Source organism: Rhincodon typus, chromosome 2 (genome assembly GCF_021869965.1).
Source record: "Rhincodon typus isolate 14 chromosome 2, sRhiTyp1.1, whole genome shotgun sequence".
NCBI lineage: Eukaryota > Metazoa > Chordata > Chondrichthyes > Orectolobiformes > Rhincodontidae > Rhincodon > Rhincodon typus.
Window position 1 is genome coordinate 2400280 of NC_063333.1, and position 18807 is coordinate 2419086.

At 43.2% G+C, this 18807-nt stretch overlaps 2 protein-coding genes across 16 annotated transcripts in view; one reads left to right on the plus strand and one right to left on the minus strand.

The window, feature by feature from the left end:
- hsf1 (heat shock transcription factor 1) overlaps positions 1 to 11106 on the minus strand; it is a 107661-nt gene extending 96555 nt beyond the window's left edge. For 14 of the 15 annotated variants that reach the window (XM_048617242.1, XM_048617219.1, XM_048617299.1 and 11 more), the window contains exon 1: positions 10586 to 10972. In XM_048617242.1, coding sequence (XP_048473199.1) covers positions 10586 to 10681 — 96 coding nt within the window. In that variant the 5' untranslated portion in view covers positions 10682 to 10972. Of the gene's footprint in view, positions 1 to 10585; positions 10973 to 11019 lie in introns of those variants that run through there. The other variant, XM_048617250.1, reaches the window with a different exon arrangement.
- Positions 11107 to 11200: 94 nt separating this feature from the next.
- Positions 11201 to 18807, plus strand: part of bop1 (BOP1 ribosomal biogenesis factor) — a 148138-nt gene continuing 140531 nt past the window's right edge. The window contains exon 1 of the mRNA XM_048617188.1: positions 11201 to 11382. Coding sequence (XP_048473145.1) covers positions 11290 to 11382 — 93 coding nt within the window. The 5' untranslated portion in view covers positions 11201 to 11289. The remainder of the gene's footprint in view (positions 11383 to 18807) is intronic.

Here is an 18807-nt window from a genome sequence, read left to right on the forward strand (position 1 = left end):
GCCCTGCACCTTGTTGTCTCGGATTCTCCAGCATCTGCAGTTCCTACTATCTCTGATAGCCTGATCCCTGTTTGCATCCAGAACATATTGCTCCAAGAAAATGTCCCTAATAAGCTTAGGAATTCTTCCTCATGGCTTCCTTTGTCAATTTGATTTTCTCAATCTACATGAAATGCAAGTTCCACCTTGATTTGTGTACAGTTTCAATTTCATTATCTCCTGATGTATTTACTGTTCTATGGAACAGCTATATTGGCACTTATAGGAAACCACCAAGATTTTCTTTCCCTCATTATTTCTTGCCTCAATCTATATAGATTCTGCATCACCTGATCCAAGATAATTTCTTGCTATTGTATTTATATAATCCTGTTCTCACAAAGTTACCCCATCAACTTTCTGACTCTCTGCCCCTTTCAAAAGTCACATACCCGAATAGTTAATTCACAACTTTGAGTGCTTTGTAACCATGTCTCTGAAATGACAAGAAGATCTTAACCGTTAACCTCCATTTGTGCTGTTAATTAAATAATTATTCACCTTCAAGTGACGATCTCGGATTAGTCAGTGACAGTCTAATTTTTCCCTACCCAATCAAAAAAGACACCAAGGACAAACATAGCTTCTCTAAAACAGGTCTGATGAAAGGTCAACAACTTGAAACATTAAGTCTTTCTCTCGCTACATAGATGTGGCCAGACTTGAGTATTTCCAGCATGGTCTGTTTTTAATTCAGTCTTCTAACATCTGCAGGAAGCATTTCTAGTAGAGATCAACTAACTTCAGCAGACAGGTGATTAATTTGGTGTTGACAATTCAGGCACATTCATTTCCATCAAAATGGATATTAAGGAGTCATTAATTTGTTAAAAATTATTTTGCAAAGGAAAAGTTGTGGCTAATAGATAGAATACATTACTTTGGGTTTTATAGAAGTATCCCAATGAGAACAGTCACATTCTTTATGTACGATTAATCCTAGTCATTCACTTTGTTTAGCTGCACAGAAATAGGACTAAAATATCTTGTAACATTTGTTGTTAAAAAGCATTGAATATTATTCAAATCCCTTTTGCACTATTGCTCCAATCATATCCCGTGAATGCTGGCAGTCTGAGTGGCAACTGTGATTCACCCTAGCAATAATCAGACCAAAAATAGCTAAGTAAATAATTTGTGTCAGTTGTCATAACCCCAGTTTATACTTCTAGCTCACTGGTTTATTCCATGTCAGCTTTCGATTTGAAAGGATAGCAGATTCATGATTCCACTAACTCTCTCTGGCTAAACTTTGGAGAATCTGCAGCTGCCTCATTGAATGCAAGGAAATATGTACATTGGAACTGTCAGCGAGCTGTGAATTTAGGCTGGTACAGCAAAAACTGCCAGAGAAAGCACCATATTAATTTTTAAAAATCCCCACCGTGTCTCCTTGCTTTGAGTAGCCATTCTGATGATCAGGAAACATTGTGATCACGAAGGTCCAGCCTTACTCTTCCCTCACCTAAGTGTACTTTTCAGTTCAAGCTGGATTGCCAGTAAAGCCCAGAGAAAGCAGTTTACAGTATCTGATACATGTGATAATGTCTGTGCCATGTAAAAGCTGCAATGGCATTAATCAGATCCACTGTCAGCATTTTTTTTTGGGAGTGGTAGCACCACTGTTAGGCATATTTGGCTGGAACAGCTGCACCAATAAATAAGTTGATGAGAGACTAGATGGAGTAAAGGGATTGCTTTCAAATTTTTCAAATAGTCTGCTATCAGAAATTTCAGGCAGAAATGTCGCAGAATATTCAAATTCATCTCCATGTATATGATCACACATCACTCAAGAAGCATAATACTATTAAGAACATGGCAATTCACTTGATTGGCAACAGCGACTGAACTCAAAATTCATCACACACACTTGAGATGCAGTAGACAGTATACACAATCTAAAGGAAGTACTGCAGCCACACAACATTATTTTGGTTGAACTTGTAGAAGATAGAAATGCTATGAAAGAACTCAATAATGATACGGTAACGGAGACTCCACCTGAAAAAGTAGTACGGTCATAGGTGAACATCCTGGATTTTTTTTCTCTTTATACATTCACAGGCATTGCTGGCTGGGCAGCATTTATTCCCCATCCCCAAATGCAGAGAGGGTAGTTAAGAGTCAACCACATTGCTGTGGGTCTGGTGTCGCATGTCAGCCAGACCAGGTAAGGATGGCTGTTTCCTTCCCTAAAGGACATTAGTGAACCAGATGTGTTTGTCCAACTATTGACAATGGATTCATGGTCATCATTAGACTCCTAATTCCAGATATTTATTGGGTTCAAATTCCACCATCTGCCATGGCGGGATTCGAACCAGAGTCCCTCGAACGTTATCTGGGTCTCTGGATTAACAGATTATACCATTAGGTCAATGCACCTACAAACCAGTGGGAGAGCCTTTCCTGGAATACTGTGTCCAGTTCTGGTTGCTCAGTTATAGGAAGGATATTATCAAGCTGGAGAGGGTTCAGAAGAGATTTACCAGAATGTGGCCAGTAATGGAAGGTTTGAGTTATAAGGAAAGGCTGAATAGGCTGGGACTTTTTCCACTGGAGCATAAGAGGTTGAGAGGTGACCTGATAGAAGTCTAAGATAATAAGAGGTATAGAAAGAGTTGATGGTAGTTGTCTTTTCCCTAGGATGGGGAATTTCAAGACTAGGGGGTGCATTTTTAAGGTGAGGAGAGAGATTTGAAAAAAAAGAGAAGGCAATTTTTTTTTTTAAAAACACAAAGGGTGGTTTGCATGTGGAATGAACTTCCCGAGGAAGTGGAGGATGTGGGTACAGTTACAACGTTTAGAAGACATTTGGATGGATATATGAATAGGAAAAGTTTGGAAGGACATAAGCCAGGAGCAGAGAGGTGGGACTAGTTTAGTTTGGGATTATGTTCAACATGGAATGGTTGGACCAAAGCGTCTGTTTCCATGCTGTATATGTGGTAAGAGCGGGAGCAGGCAGCCTGAGGTGGCCGGCAGGGAGAGCGGGAGCATGCAGGCTCGGGGACCTGCGGTGAGAGCGGAGTCAAGCCTTGTGTGGAATGCATGCCCAGGACTATGATGTTGAACTATTAACTGTGTTTCCTAGATTTTTTTCTACACTTTAGTAAGAAGGAATGTAATGTTTAACTTCTTGGCTTGCTTTCTTTGTTTCTCTGCTTTGTACTAAGATTTGGTGCCTAGGTACATTTGTATTTCAGCTGGCACTGTAAGTGATAGCTTGTAAACTTTTCACTGTACTCATGCAAGTGAGTACATGTGATAATAAAAGCTAATTCTAATTCTATGACTCTAGCAGTCTAATTATTATAGCTGCTCAAGGACGATCCCCAAAATAATCTGCACAGAGTGATGGGAACCCTATGTGCTTCACCCCCATGATTTACCTCTACCTCCACACCACCCCCCCGTCCCCACCAACAACACCCTCCTCTCCACTTTAGCTAACAAAAGGATCAATACTTAGTGTTCTACATCACTCCATTATACATCAAGAAATGCAGACCAATAAGGAACCAGAGCAACATTTTGCAATGGAAGCTTGAAAAGACACTTCAAGCTTAAAGCAACACAATTTGGTGGAAAAAAAATCAAGGCTATCCTATCCTAAGCAGTTTACTCAAATTGCACTTTTGAGATATGGGTTACAATTTGTTGTACAGTACAAGTGGCAAAGTAGCATAGTGGCGATTTAACTGGACAAGAAACGCAGCAGCCGAGACTAATGCTTCAGTTCACCACAAAAATCAGGCTAGGAGGAATTTTAGAGGAATTAGAGAATTAAAACTAAAGTGTAGTTTCATTAGTAATGATCATGAAATTATTAGATTATTCACAGATCTCCTTCATTTAGAGGAGATCTGCCAGCCTTACCTGGTCTGGCCTACAGGTGACTCCAGACCCAAAGCAAGGCGGTTGACTCTTAACTCTTCAAGCATGCCGCTCAGTTCCAGGCAATCAGGGATGGACAATAAATGGCAGCAATGGTCACATCCCATGAAAATATAAAACCACAGTCAGAAGTTTCAAAATTCACTGGCAGACATCCTTAGCCCTATGCCCCCACTAAGCCTTCACATCAGTTTGCATCCAAAGGAAGTTTACAAATCAAGTTGGAGATCTATTAGGGATTCTGAATGATCCCACCTCATGATTTTAAACATTAGACTTAAACAATTTCTCCTGTTTTGTTTTAAATTAAAAAAAATCAAGTGACAATAAATGACTATTCATTCTAGTTATTAATGTGGAGTTGGTTAGTTGTCTAGACTCACCAGTCAAATTAAAAAGTCAAGTTTCCAGGACAACAGCACAATCATTTCTCAATCTAAAAAGATGGGTTCTAGATGTTCGTTTTTGTAACAAAACTTGCCAGATTTGGAACATGTTGCATATACTGTCACAAACAATAAGTGGTTACAGGAAGACTGCTTTTACAGTGTCTGAGCAACTTTTAGAAGGAAATTCAAAGCTAAACTCCAGGAAAGCACCCACCTCAGCAAAGCTGATTTCTGCTCAATACTGTATCCAGGGACTGCTTAAAACAGGAGATTAAATGCAAATGACAAACTGCTAATTTTCCAAAACTCCCTTGATTTTGAGATAATTCCATTAGACTGGAAGAAAGTAACTGTCACACTGTGACTGAAAGAGGGAGGGATACAAAAAGCAGAAAACAACAGGCCAATTAGCTTAACATCTGTCATAGGGAAATTGCTAGAAACTATTATTAACGAAGTTTATAGTAGAAAACTTAGACAAGTATGACTCAAACGGCTGTGCAATGAAAATCATGTTTGATGAAAATATTGGAGTCCTTTAAAGACATAAGATGTGTGGTGGAAAGTAGGAATGCACTGTACAAAAACTGGAAGAACTGCAGGTGCTGTAAATCAGGAACAAAACAGAAGTTGCTGGAAAAACGCAGGTCTGGCAGCATCCGTGAAGAAAAATCAGAGTTAACATTCTGAGTCCGGTGACCCTTCCTCAGAGTTGATGGTAGCTAGGAAAATGTTGGTTTATATGAAGATGATAGGGTGGTTGGAGAGAGAGTAAGGAGTAAATAATAGGTGCGGATAGAGCCCAAAGAGACAGAAGAACAGTTGATAACAATCTGACGAGGAAGGTGAATACCTGTTAATGGAGACTGTTAGTGGCTAACAATAGGTAGTGTGTAATGGCAGGCTATGTGATAACAAGGCCTGGTGTCTGGAGTAGGGGGCTAGAGTGTTCAGGCCCTAAAATTATTGAACTCGATATGGAGTCCGGAGGGCTGCCGGGTCCCTAAGTAGAAAATAGTGTACAAGATGATAAGAGGCATAGATAGAGTGGATAGTCAGAGACTTTTTCCTAGTGTGGAAATGACCATTATGAGGTGGCATAATTTTAAAGTGATTGGAGGACGGTACAGGGGAGATGCCAGAGGCAGGTTCCTTACACAGAGTGGTGGGCGTGTGGAATGCGCTGCCGGCAGTGGTAATGGAGTCAGATATATTAGGGACATTTAAGCGACTCTTGGATGGGCACATGGATGATAGTAAAATGTAGGATACGCAGGGCAGTTTGATCTTAGAATAGGATAATAGGTCGGCACAACATCGTGGGCCGAAGGGCCTGTACTCTGCAGTACTGTTCCATGTCCCAAAACGTGGTGTTGTTCTTCCAGCTTGCGCTAAGCTTTGCTGGAACACTGCAGTAAGCCTGATACAGAGATGTTGGTCAGGGAACCCGGTGGTGTTCTAACATGGCAGGCAATTGGAAACTCAGGGTCTTTTTTGCAGGCAGAACCTAGATGTTCTGCAAATCAATCACCCAGTCTATGCTTCATTTCCCCAATGTACAGGACACCACATTTTGAACGGCGAATGCAGTAGACTAGATTGTGGGAAATGCAGGTAAAGTGCTGCTTCACCTGGAAGGTATGTTTGGGCCCTTGGATACTGGGGAGGGAGAAGATAAATGGGCAGGTGTTACACCTTTGGCGGTTGCAGGGGAAGGTGCCGTGGAGCTGTGGTGGGAGTGAAGGAAGAGTGGACCAGTGTGCCCTGGAGGGAATGGTCCCTGCAGGCAGACAAGAGAGTCGGGGGTTTGGCAGGGGGGAGGGGGAGGTGGCAAATGTACAGTGGCATTCTGTTGGAGGTGGCAAAAATGGCATCTGATGATATTCTAGACGTGGATGCTGGTGGGGTGGTAAGCAAGGTCTGGGGGAACCCTACTGTTGTTGCGGGAGGGAAGAGATATTAGAACTTACAATCAGATCAACCATGATCTTAGTGAATGACCTACTCCACGTCCTTGTTCATATTTCCATAACCCCTTAGAGATTAATTGCTGCAAAGATAGTTAGTGGAAGCATCAAGCTACTGAAATCAATTTTTCTTACATCTGTGCATTGCAAATATGAGCAACATAAGTTGCTGGATCAGGCAATATTTTAAGTGATTAATCCATTTACTGTTTCCATTGTACATAATCTATTACATATAGAAGGGCAGGCAATGGCCCAGAGGTTTCAATGCTGTTCTGTTAACCCAGAGACCCGTTAACCCAGAGACCCAGGTAAGGTTCTGGGGACCTGGGTTCGAGTCCGGCTATGGCATATGGTGGAATTTGAATTCCAGACTCTCTCTACTGAGATAGTAGGAACTGCAGATGCTGGAGAGTTCCGAGATAATTTCTGAAGGGTCTAGGCCCGAAACGTCAGCCTTCCTGCTCCTCTGATGCTGCTTGGCCTGCTGTGTTCATCTCTCTCTACTGAATTCAATGTTAATGATGACCGTGAATCCATTGTCAACTGGCAGAAAAATAACTAACTAACTATCTAGTTCACTAATGTCCTTTAGGAAAGAAAATCTGCCATCCTTGCGTGGTCTGGCCTACACATGACTCCAGACCCACAGCAGTGTGGTTGATTCTAAAATGCCCTCTGGGCAATCAGAGATGGGCAATAAATGCTGGCCTGGCCAGCGACATCCTCATCCCGTGAATGAATAAAAAAAGTTGCATTCAGAGTTTATTCACCAATTTTTGTTTGTCAATGCTTATTTAACAACTGTATTTATAGAATCAAAGGAGGTAGTGCATGAAATGCAGTGTGTTCACTTTTGCTGCACCATGATTGTGGTCCAAAACATATGCCCAAGCGCAGTATCCAAAGAAAGCTTTTGACCTAGGTTCTCTACTGGCCAACATTCCTTTCTTCTCTCTCCATAGCCCTGGGATATTTTAATAGAGTTCTTTGCACTTGTTTTCTTCAACTTAACAGTGCAGTTAACAGAACTAAACCATGTAAAGAGCATGTAACCACTAATGAGCTTCATCTTGTGTTCCTATAATTCCAAACTACTTTCTGTTGCTGAGAGATCTCAATGTCCTGTTTCACCACTGCAGTTAGTCAGATTGATTGTGACAGAAATCTGCTTTAATATCGAGCTGCAATTCTCAAAGACTGTGCTAAACTCAACTTCAAATCATTTACTTTGAAAGCTCCAACGGGTGCCAACTCCCTTTTTTGTTTGCAAAATTCAGACTGAATGGATGGATGTGACTTGCAACAGTGTCAACATCAGGAAAAACAAACAGAACCAGTTTGGATATAGAACTAGCCCGAAGGTAGACGAAAGACGGTCGTGGGGGATGGTTGCTTTTCAGACTGGAGGCCCGTGACCTGCAGTATGCCATAAGGATTGGTGCTGGGTCCACCGCTTTTCATCATTTTTATAAATGATTTGGATGTGAACATAGGAGTAAGTTTGCAGATAACACCAAAATTGGAGGTGTAATGGACAGCAAAGAAGGTTAGCTCAAGAGTACAATGGGATCAGATGGGTCAATGGGCCGAGGAGTGACAGATGGCGTTTAATTTAGATAAGTGCGAAGGCAGGACTTATACATTTAAATGGTAAGGTCCTGGGGAGTGTTGCTGAATAAAGAGACCTTGGAGTGCAGGTTCATAGTTCCTTGAAAGTGGAGTCGCAGATAGGTAGGATAGTGAAGGGGGTGTTTGGTGTACTTGCCTTTTTGGTCGGTGCATTGATATCATGTTGCCCCTGTACAGGATATTGGTTAGGCCATTTTTGGAATACTGCATGCAAATTTGGTCTCCCTGCTATGGGAAGGATGTTGTGAAACTAGAAAGGGTTCAGAAAAGATTTACAAAGATGTTGCCACGTTGGAGGGTTTGAGTTATAGGGAGAGGCTGAATAGACTGGGACTATACTTCCTGGAGCATCGGAGTCTGAGGGGTGACCTTACAGAGGTTATAAAATCATGGGGGGCATGGAAAGGGTAAACAGATAAAGTCTTTTCCCTTGGGTGGGAGAGTCCAAAACTAGATTTAAGGAGAGAGTGGAAAGATTTCAAAGGGACCCGAGGGGCAACTTTTTCACGCAGAGGGTGGGGCGTGTATGGAATGAGCTTTCAGAGGAAGTGGAGGAGAGTGGTACAATTACAACATTTAAAAAGACATCTGGATTGGTATATGATTAGGAAGGGTTTAGAGGGAAATAGGCCAAATGAGACAGGATTTATTTGGGATATCCGGTTGGCATGGACGAGTTGGACCAATGGGTCTGTTTCTGTGTTGTACATCTCTGACTATGACAATTGAGTGACACCAACAGCCAGGTATCCTGCTAAATGTCTGCCTTACTGATGCAGATGTACATTATTCTTCAATATTACTTTTAGAAGGTTGGATTAGATCACAATACACATATACAACTCATACAAAAAAGAAAGTCAAGTTGGACTGGCTTGTCAACCTCCTTCGACTCAGCAGCAGTAATTTGCCACATTAGGATTACCAATTCTCTGGGAATATTATAAATTGTAAACACCCTGCCTTGATGCTAATGACCTAGTTTGGAAATAGTGAGCCAATTCAGGCAGAAAGTCAACCCGCATCTAATTGCTTTTTGTCATTTGTTGATTCATAGGAGAGTTGATGGCAAAGTCAACATTTATAGCCTTTGTCAGTGACCCTTCAGAGGTGGCAGTGTGTTGCTTTCTTGACTCAATGAAGCCCTTGAGGAGCAGGTACATCCACAACGCTGTTAAGAAGGGAGTTCCAGACTTTTGACTCAGAGAGAGTGAAGGAACAGCAATCTAGTTCCAAGACAGGATGGTATGTTTGGGAAGGGAACTGGCAAGTTCTTATTTATCTGCTGCCCTTGTCCTTCGAGGTGGTGGAGATCATGGGTTTGGAAGGTACTTCCAAGGAGGCTTAATGAGTTGCTGCACTGCATCTGGTAGATCATACATACTGCTGTTACTGAGTGGTGATGGTGGGAGTGGACATTTGTGAATGTAGTGTCAATCAAGCAGGCTGCTTTGTCCTGGACAGTATTAAGTTTGAGTGTTGTCAGAGCTGCACAGGTCCAGGCACGTGGAGAGTATTCCATCACACTCCTGACTTGCACCTTCTGGATGGTTGACTGGCTTTAGGAAGTCAATGTCCATCAGGAATTGCAAGGTCATTAAGCTTTTACATAAATCATTCCATGGGTGTCATTGAAAAGGGCAGTATTGATTCCCTTGAAAAGGTTGTGAGCATCTTTTTGCAGCAAGGTCCAGCATTATTTTGTGATGGAAAAGCATCTGTATGCCAAGTATGTGGACTGCTCCAAGGATAAACAGATCTTTGAAAATACACTGTTGCCTTAGAATCACAGAATCCCTATAGCGCAGAAAGAGGCCATTTAGTCCACCGAGTCTGCACCAACTTTGAATAGTATCCCACGCAGACCCACCTCCACAACCCTATCCCTGTAATCCCACATGGGGTTTTTAACCAGGGATTTTTAACCCACTTAAGCTGCACATCCTTGGACATTACAGGGCAATTTTTAGCGTAGGCAATCCACCTGACCTACATATCTTTGGTCCGTGGGAGGAAACCGGAGCATCCGTGCAGATATGTGGAGAATGCACAAACTCCACACAGTCACTCAAGGGTGGAATCAAACCTGGGTCTTTGGCGCTGAGGCAGTAGTGCAAACTACTATGCTGTCTTTGAGTTGTCTATCACTGCAATACACTGTCTGAGTTTAACCTTTGATTATTTGCACGTTTATTCTTGCTTACACAAGTAGGAAACAAGGATGAGAACTGGAGTAGGCCATTCACCACAGTATCAGTGCAAAATTCAGAGAGGCCACTACCACTCAGCAGTGGATTCAGACATAATGAAGTGTGGTAAATAATATTTAAAGCATGGGATTATAGCTTAAATAAACCAACTCTTTTAAACAACGTAAACACAAACAACCTTGCCCACAAAACTTATCACTTTGACAAGTAATGATGATCTAGCGTTTTTAAATATTACTTCAAAACACAGATCGACTTAATAAAGTTACTCTTGTCAGATAATAAAATGCACTTTTTCTTTTAAGAAAGTGATACAGGACGGTAGCATTTCATCCTTTTCGCAAGCTATTTAAGAACCTATGTTTATTTAAAGCCCACGCCCCCTTGTGCGTGTGTTTTCTTTAAATGAGGCCTTGCTCAAGGCTTCCTGGGCCTCTGATTTACTTACCGCACTCCAGCAGATCAGGTCATTGGTGTCAGGATCCTCGATTAAAGTCCATAGTTTGGTGAGGAAAGCGGGCACGTTGCTGCCGTGCGCGTCCATCCGGAGACGCGGCCGGGGCCGACCGGGCAGGCAGCGGATGTCAAGCCCCCAAGCCGAGGAGAAACTGGGGCAGGGAAACAAGCCGCTGGCTGGCCTCAGTATTCAAGGACCCAGGCTTGGACCGCAAGGGAAAGGTGTTCTCATCCGCTCAGTGAGAGAAAGGGAACGAAGTGGGGCGTAGAATGGAAGGAATCTACTGAACAAAATGCGATCTCCAAAACGACACCTTATCCCGCAGCGGCACACTCCACGGCAACCGCTGCCATCTTCCTCACGCAGTCTTTCCGTGCCCCTCCCCCACCAAACCACCCACCACGCAAAACACAGCCTTCATTTACCTCACCGTTTGAAAAATCTCATTTTCCCCTCCTCACCGCATCAAAAACAAACCCATTCGCTTATCTGCTGGAACTTGTAAGGTCCGTTTTGTTAAAAAAGCGTGAAAAAATCCCCCTTTAACCTTTAACCTTCAGGCTAACGGGCCAATCACCGTTTCCTTTCCCATCCCCGCCTCCTCAACGTGCACGGTGCTTTCGTCCTGTGTCCTCGCGACGTCAATGCGTTGACTTAACCTCTGACCTATCCCGCACTGCGGCTCCTGTAGTAAGATGGCGGCTGAGAGCATGTCAGTGGTCGGGGACAGGAGCAGCAAAACTACAGGGAATAAGAGGTCGCTTCCAGATCTCGATGAAACGGACCAGGTCTGTTTGACTGTTGTTTTTGCGGGTGTTTTAACTCGTGTTTTGGTCGAGTCAACAATTTTCGTTTGAAGCGAGGCAACGAGGGCGGGCGGAAATGCTATTCTCGAAACTTCCAACGTGGGTCTGGATGGAACCAGAGTTCTTATTCAGTTTTCAAATCACTCCTTTCTCTCTCTTCCCCACCACTCTCTCTCTCTCTCTCTCTTCCCCACCACTCTCTCTCTCTCTCTTCCCCCCCCCCCTCCCTCTCTCTCTCTCCCTCCCTCATCTCTCTCTCCCTCCCTCATCTCTCTCTCCCTCCCTCATCTCTCTCTCCCTCCCTCATCTCTCTCTCCCTCCCTCATCTCTCTCTCCCTCCCTCATCTCTCTCTCCCTCCCTCCTTCCTGTCATCTTCTTGTAAACCTATTCGATGATTTGCTCCTGCAGTCCACATTACCACAAGGAGACTGTGCTCCTTAATGTAGTTCAAAGATTTTGATCAAAGGATCGTGCGTGTTCTCTCTGATCTGTGGTAATTTAAAAATTGCTTCCCGTGAAGGTATACAACATGTGGTTTCTTACGTAGGCTCCACTGCTGTTTGTCATTTCCATTGGCTTGATAGCATTTTTCCATCTTGACATTCATGGTATCACCTGTCATCTTCCATGTGGTCTTTTCTCCATTGAGGTTTGAAATGCTGTAGCACTTTCAGTTGTGCCATGTGCATGTTCCAAGCCCCATTTGCTTTAATTTGTTCTCAAATTCTACGCAAGACCAGCATTTATCTCAAGATGTTCTGTGAAGGTGGTAGTGGTATGCCTTACTGAATAGCTGTAGTTGTTGAACTGGTGCTTCCACAAAGTTGGAAGATGGGAGTTTCAAAGATGAAGGACCAATAATATTGCCTGATTCCAGAACCAGGGCTCACAGTTTAATTCTTATCAGGTGCCTGTTTAGGACACGTGGTCCCACATGGAAGGCTGGTCCAAAAGGTTATAGCTGTTGGGATTCAAGGCAAGTTAGCAAATTGGATCCAAAATTGGTTTACAAACAGGAAGCATTGGGTGATGTTCTCGGGTTTTTTTGTGGTTGGAAGCCTGTGACCAGTGGTATACCACAGGGATAGGTGCTGGGACCCTTGCTGTTTGTTATAGAACAAAGAAAATTACAGCACAGGAACAGGCCCTTCGGCCCTCCAAGCCTGTGCCGATCCAGATCCTCTACCTAAACCTGTCGCCTATTTTCCAAGGATCTGTATCCCTCTGCTCCCTGCCCATTCATGTATCTGTCTAGATACATCTTAAATGACGCTATCGTGCCTGCCTCTACCACCTCCGCTGGCAACGTGTTCCAGGCACCCACCACCCTCTGCGTAAAGAACTTTCCATGCATATCTCCCTTAAACTTTTCCCCTCTCACCTTGAAATCGTGACTCCTAGTAACTGAGTCCCCCACTCTGGAAAAAGGTATAATCAGTAAGTTTGAAGATGACATAAAAACTGATGGTGTTGTTGATAGTAAGGAGAATGGTCTCAGGCTATAGTCTAATATTGATTAACTGGTAAATTGGGCAGAGCAATGGGAGATGGAATGAAATCCTGATAAGTGCAAGGTGATGTATTTTGGGAGGTCTAATATGGGAAGGATATACACAATGTACAGTCGGTCGCCAAGGGAGTGCTGAGGAACTAAGGGACCTTTTTATACATGTCCATATATCTCTGAAGGTGTCAACACAGGTAGACAGAGGTGAAGAAGACAGACGAAATGCTTGCCTTCATTAGCCGGGGCATAGAATACAGGAGCAAGGAAGTCTTGTTACAACTTTATGAACATTGATTGGGCCACAAATGGAATACTGTTTACAGTTCTGGTCGTCACATTGTTGGAAAGACTGGATTGCAGTGGTGAGGGTGCAGAGCAGATTCACTAAAATGTTATCTGGAATATAAAGTTTCAATTATGAGGAGTGACAAGATAGGACTTTTTTTCTTTCCTTGTAAGAGAGGAAGCTGTCAGGTCATTTGATTGAGATATACAAAATTATGCAAGATGTAGATAGTGTACGTAATGAGAATCTTTTCCCTATAGCAGATGTGTTTAAGACCAGAAGGCATAGCTTGATATGCAGAGCGAGTGGTTTAGTGGAGATCTGAAGGAAAATTCTTTCACCCAGAAAGTGGTAGAAATATGGAATGTCCGCTTCCCTGGACTGACGAATCCCCACCCTAACTCCCCACCTACACTCGCCTTTCCTAGCTCCATCCCCGCCTTCTTGACCTGTCCGTCTCCTCTCCACCTAACTGCTCCTTTATCCATCTTCCATCCGCATCCCCCTCTGTCCCTATTTATTTCAGAAGCCCCTTTCCCTCCCCCATTTGTGAAGAAGGGTCCAGACCCGAAACGTCAGCTTTCCTGCTCCTCTAATGCAGCTTGGCCCGCTGTGTTCATCCGCTCTACACCTTGTTATTCTCAGAAATATGGAATGTACTGCCTGAAAGGTTGGTAGAGGCAGGTGCTCATGCAACATTTAAGAAGCATCTGGATTAACGCTTAAAATGCCAGGGCACAGTAAGCTATGGACCAAGTGCAAGTAAATGGCATTAGTGTAGTTTGGTGTTTGTTGGCTGGCATAGACATGGTGGGCTGAAGGGCCATAGAAGGCTGGTCCAAAAGACGACTTAGACTGAAATGAGAAATCTATTCACCCAGAGTGATCATCTGTGGAATTTTTTTGTATGCAGAAAGCGGTTGAGGTTTTTTTTAATGGAGTGTGTCTCACTGACATAAAGCTTTCGCTTAAGAGTGTGGAAAAACAGTTGTCTTGTGGAATATAAGATCAACATATAGTTAAAAACCAAAAGAACTGTGGATGCTGTAAATCAGGAACAGAAACAAAGTTGCTGGAAAAGCTCAGCATGTCTGGCAGCATTTGTGGAGGAGAAAACAGAGTTAATGTTTCGGGTCCGGTGATGTTCTGAGGAAGGGTCACCGGACCCAAAATGTTAACTGTGTTTTCTCCTCCACAAATGCTGCCAGACTTGCTGAGCTTTTCCAGCAACTTTGTTTCTGTTCCTGATCGACGTATAGTTCCCTGTAAACAACGAATTTTGAAGTGGGGACCCTTTACTCGAGTGTGAGTATCTCTAAGATTATTGTAGAGGGCAAAAGGTTTGAACTCTTATTTCAAGGTTTATGGCGAGGCGTTGACTAGTACTATATAATTGGTTTATTTTCCTTTTTATTTGTGTATAATAAACATTGTTGTTCTTTTATAACAAGTACATTGGCTGCTTCTTGTGAATATGTTCACAGAATGATTACTACAGTAAACAAATTGCAGAAATAAAACTTAAGGCTTGTCAAGCCAAGATTTATGCTGGGATTGTCTGGTATTGCCTTCAAATATGATGATTGGACGTTGCAGGAAACCTTCATGACCTAGCATTCCCTATGATCTGTGTCACTGAAGGATAAAGGCAGGATGTGTAATAGGCACAATACATGTGGTGCAAGGTAAGGTTGTATATGTTAGTACAACATCCCCTCAGTCAAACATCTTGGAGATGTTTCATGTGCTAATATTGTTGCCTGAGAGAGGAGAAGTTACTCTAGTCCCACTACTCTATAAGAGTATGAGAAATAGAAACAGGATTAGACCATTTGGCTGGTTAAGCCTGCTGCAGATTAGGACCATAGCTGATCCAAAATTCATCACATCCATTTTTCTGCTCTTTTCCCGTAACCCCAGATTGCCCCTACTGATCAAAAATCTATTTTGGCCATGAATATAAACTAGGGCTCTCCGCTCAACAACTCTCAGTTGCAAGAATGTCCAAAGATTTTTAACTGTCTGAGTGAAGAGGTTCCTCCCCATCTCAGTGTTAAATTAGTGCTCCTTTATTCTGAGGTGATGCCCTCTGACCCTAGACTCTCCCATGAGGGGAAACATTCTCTCAGCATTCACCCTGTCAAGCCCCTTAAGAATTCAATATGATTCAATGAGATTACTTCTCGTTCTTCTGAACTCTAGTGAGTAGAGTCCCAACCTACTTAACCTTTGCACATAAGACAATCCCTCCAATACTGGGGATTATCCTGGTGAACTTTCTCTGAATTGTCTCCAATGAATTTTTTTTTTTTCTTTTGATTTATTCATTTTGTGGAATGTGGGCACGCTGGCTGGCCAGCATTTATTGTCTTGTCCTTTGAGAAGATGGTGGTGAGTTGTTTTCTTGAGCCACTGCAGTCCACCCGCTGTGAGTTGACCCACAATTCCATTAGGGAGGGAATTCCAGGACACTTCTGTTTTAAATAAGGGGACCAAAACTACTCTCAGTACTCCAGAAGTGATCTCATCAGCACCTTGTACAGTTGCAGTATGACTCCTCTACTTTTATATTTCAACAACTTTGAAATAAGGGCCAACATTCCGTTAGCCTTCATGATTATCTGCTGCACCTGTGTGCTAGCTTTCTGTTTTGTGCACAAATTCCCCCAAGTCCTGCTGTGTTGCAGATTTCTGCAGTTGTTCTCCATCTAAATGATCTGTTCTTCTGTTCTCCATTCCAAACTGAACAACTTCACATTTTAAAAACCGAAAGAGCTGCACATGCTGTAAATCAAGAACAAAATCAGAAGTTGCTGGAAAAGCTCAGCAGGTCTGGCAGCATCTGTGAAGAGAAAATCAGAACCTTTATAGGGTGATCTTTATAGAGGTTTATGAAATCATGGAGGGGTATAGATAAGGTGAACAGCAAAGGTCTTCTCCCTAGGGTGGGGAGTTCAAAACCAGGGAGCATATTTTAAAGTGAAAGAAAATGATTTAAAAGGGATCTGAGAGGCAGTCTTTTCACATAAAGGGTGGTTCGTGTGTGGAATGAACTGCCAGTGGAAATGGTAAATGCAGGTATAGTTACAGTTAAAAGGCATTTGAATAGGTACTTGAAGAGGAAAGATGTGGGATAAGGGCCAAACGCAGGCAAGTGGGATAGTTTAGTTTGGGAAATTTGATCAGCATGGACAAATTGGACCAAAGGATCAGTTTCCATGGCTCAGTGGTTAGCACTGCTGCCTCCCAGTGCTAGGGACCCAGGTTCAATTCCACCCCCGGGCGACTGTCTGTGTGGTGTTTGCACATTCTCCCCGTGTCTGCGTGGGTTTCCTCCAGGTGCTCCAGTTTCCTCCCACAGTCCAAAGATGTGCAGGCTACGTGGGTTGGCCATGCTAAATTGCCCGTAGCGTTCAGGGATGTGTAGATTAGGTGGGTTATAGGGTGGTCTGGGTGGGATGCTGTGAGGGTCGGTATGGACTTGTTGGGCCGAAGGGCCTGTTCCCACACTAGGGATTCTACGATCTTCTACGTATCAATGGTACTGAGGTGGAGGTCGTCGTGAGTTTCAAGTTCCTGGGAGTAAATATCACTAACAATCTATCCTGGTCCATCCATGTCAATGCTACAACCAAGAAAGCACACCAATACCTCTACTTCCTCAGAAGGCTAAGGAAATTCGGCATGTCCACAATGACTATTACCAATTTGTGGAGATGCACCATGGAAAGCATCCTATCCAGATGCATCACAGCTCAGTATAGCAATTGCCGCCCAAAACAACAAGAAATTACAGACGATTGTGAATGCAGCACAGTCCATCATGAAAACCAGCCTTCAATTGACTCTGTCTATGCTTCCTGCTGCCTCGGGAAAGCAGGTAACATAATCAAAGACCCCTCCCACCCCGGTTATACTCTCTTCTATTCTCTTCCATCAGGCAGAAGGTACAGAAGTTTGAAAACATGCACCAACAGATGCGAGAACAGCTTCTTCCCCGCTGTAATCAAACATATGAACGGACCTCTCATGTATTAGAGTTGATCTTTCTCAGCAGCTGTAACAGTATTCTGTTCTATTACCCTATGTACTTACGTAAGGTATGATTTGTCTGGTTAACATGCAATACAATACTTTTCATTGTATCTCAATACACTTGACAATAATAAATTAAAGTAAACCGTAAACTCTAAAATACCCATGAGGGATGAAGTTGTCATAATAAAAATGAATTCCATGTTAAGTTCACCAGTGACACAGCAAGAGAGATGACAGGGAAAACAAGATGAGATTCATGATTTCTCAGATGTCTCCATACCCTAAGAGAGATTTTAACAGAAGAAGATTGGAAAGCTTTTTGTTATTCATTTGTAGGATGTGGATGTCATTGGCTGGCCAGCGTTTATTGCCTGTCCATAGTTGCCCTTGAGAAGGTGGTGGTGACCTGCCTTCTTGAACCGCCGCAGATCATCTGCTGCAGCTTGGCCCACAATGCCATCAGGGAAGGAATTCCAGGATTTTGAGCCAGTGTTAGTGAAAGAACATTGATATATTTTTCAAGTCCGGATGGTGAGTGGCTTGGAGGGGAGCTTGGATGTTCCCATGTATCTGCTGTCCTTGTCGTTTAGATGGAAGTTGTCGTGGGTTTGGAAGGTGCTCTCTCAGGATTTTTGGTGAATTTCTGCGTGCACGTTGTAGATACTACACACTAAGCATTGGAGGTGGAGGGAGTGGATGGTTGTGGATGTGGTGCCAGTCAAGAGGGCTGCTTTGTCCTGGATGGTCCAACTTTGAGTGTTATTAGAACTGCACCCATCCAGACAAGTGAGGTGTATTCTATTACATGTCAAGGGGCTGTGTTTAGATTGGAGATGATTGCATTGGCATTTGTGTGATGAGAATGTTCATTTTCAAGCCAAGCCTGGACATTGTCCAAATCTTGTTGCATTTGAACCTGGACTGCTTTAGTATCTGAGAAGTCATGAATGGTGCTGAACATTGTGCAATCATCAGTGAACATCTCACAGTATAATCTGGGACATTCTGCTTGTGGTACGTATGCCAGCTTTCTATGTTCCCTACAACTGTTTTTTTTTTTAAAAATCCAACTTCCTCTTGAAAATTACTATTAAAACTGCTTCTTGATCATGTCATTCTCCCCCTGTCAAGGCAAGCTGTGAAATGCTTCCAGATCTGATCCAACTTCCACCCTCCCACACTGAATAACTCTGACCCATCCCAACACAGTTGTGGAACTCCATCTATATGCGTTGTTACATATCTTCTCAAAACCCATCACTTCGGAGGATGCTTTCAGTCATTGCTCCTTAGCCTCCCTTTTCTGGTAGGTATTTGACCCTGGGGGTTTCTCTTCTGCTGAATGAGTTATGCAAATATAGGAGACAACAAGGTGCAGGGCTGGATGAACACAGCAGGCCAAGCAGCATCATAGGAGCAGAAAGGCTGACGTTTCGGGCCTAGACCCTTCATCAGAAAAGGGGGAGGGGAAGGGGGTTCTGAAATAAATAGGGAGAGAGTGGGAGGTGGATAGGTGGAGAGGAAACAAACAGGTCGAAGAGGCGGGGATGGAGCCAGTAAAGGTGAGTGTAGGTG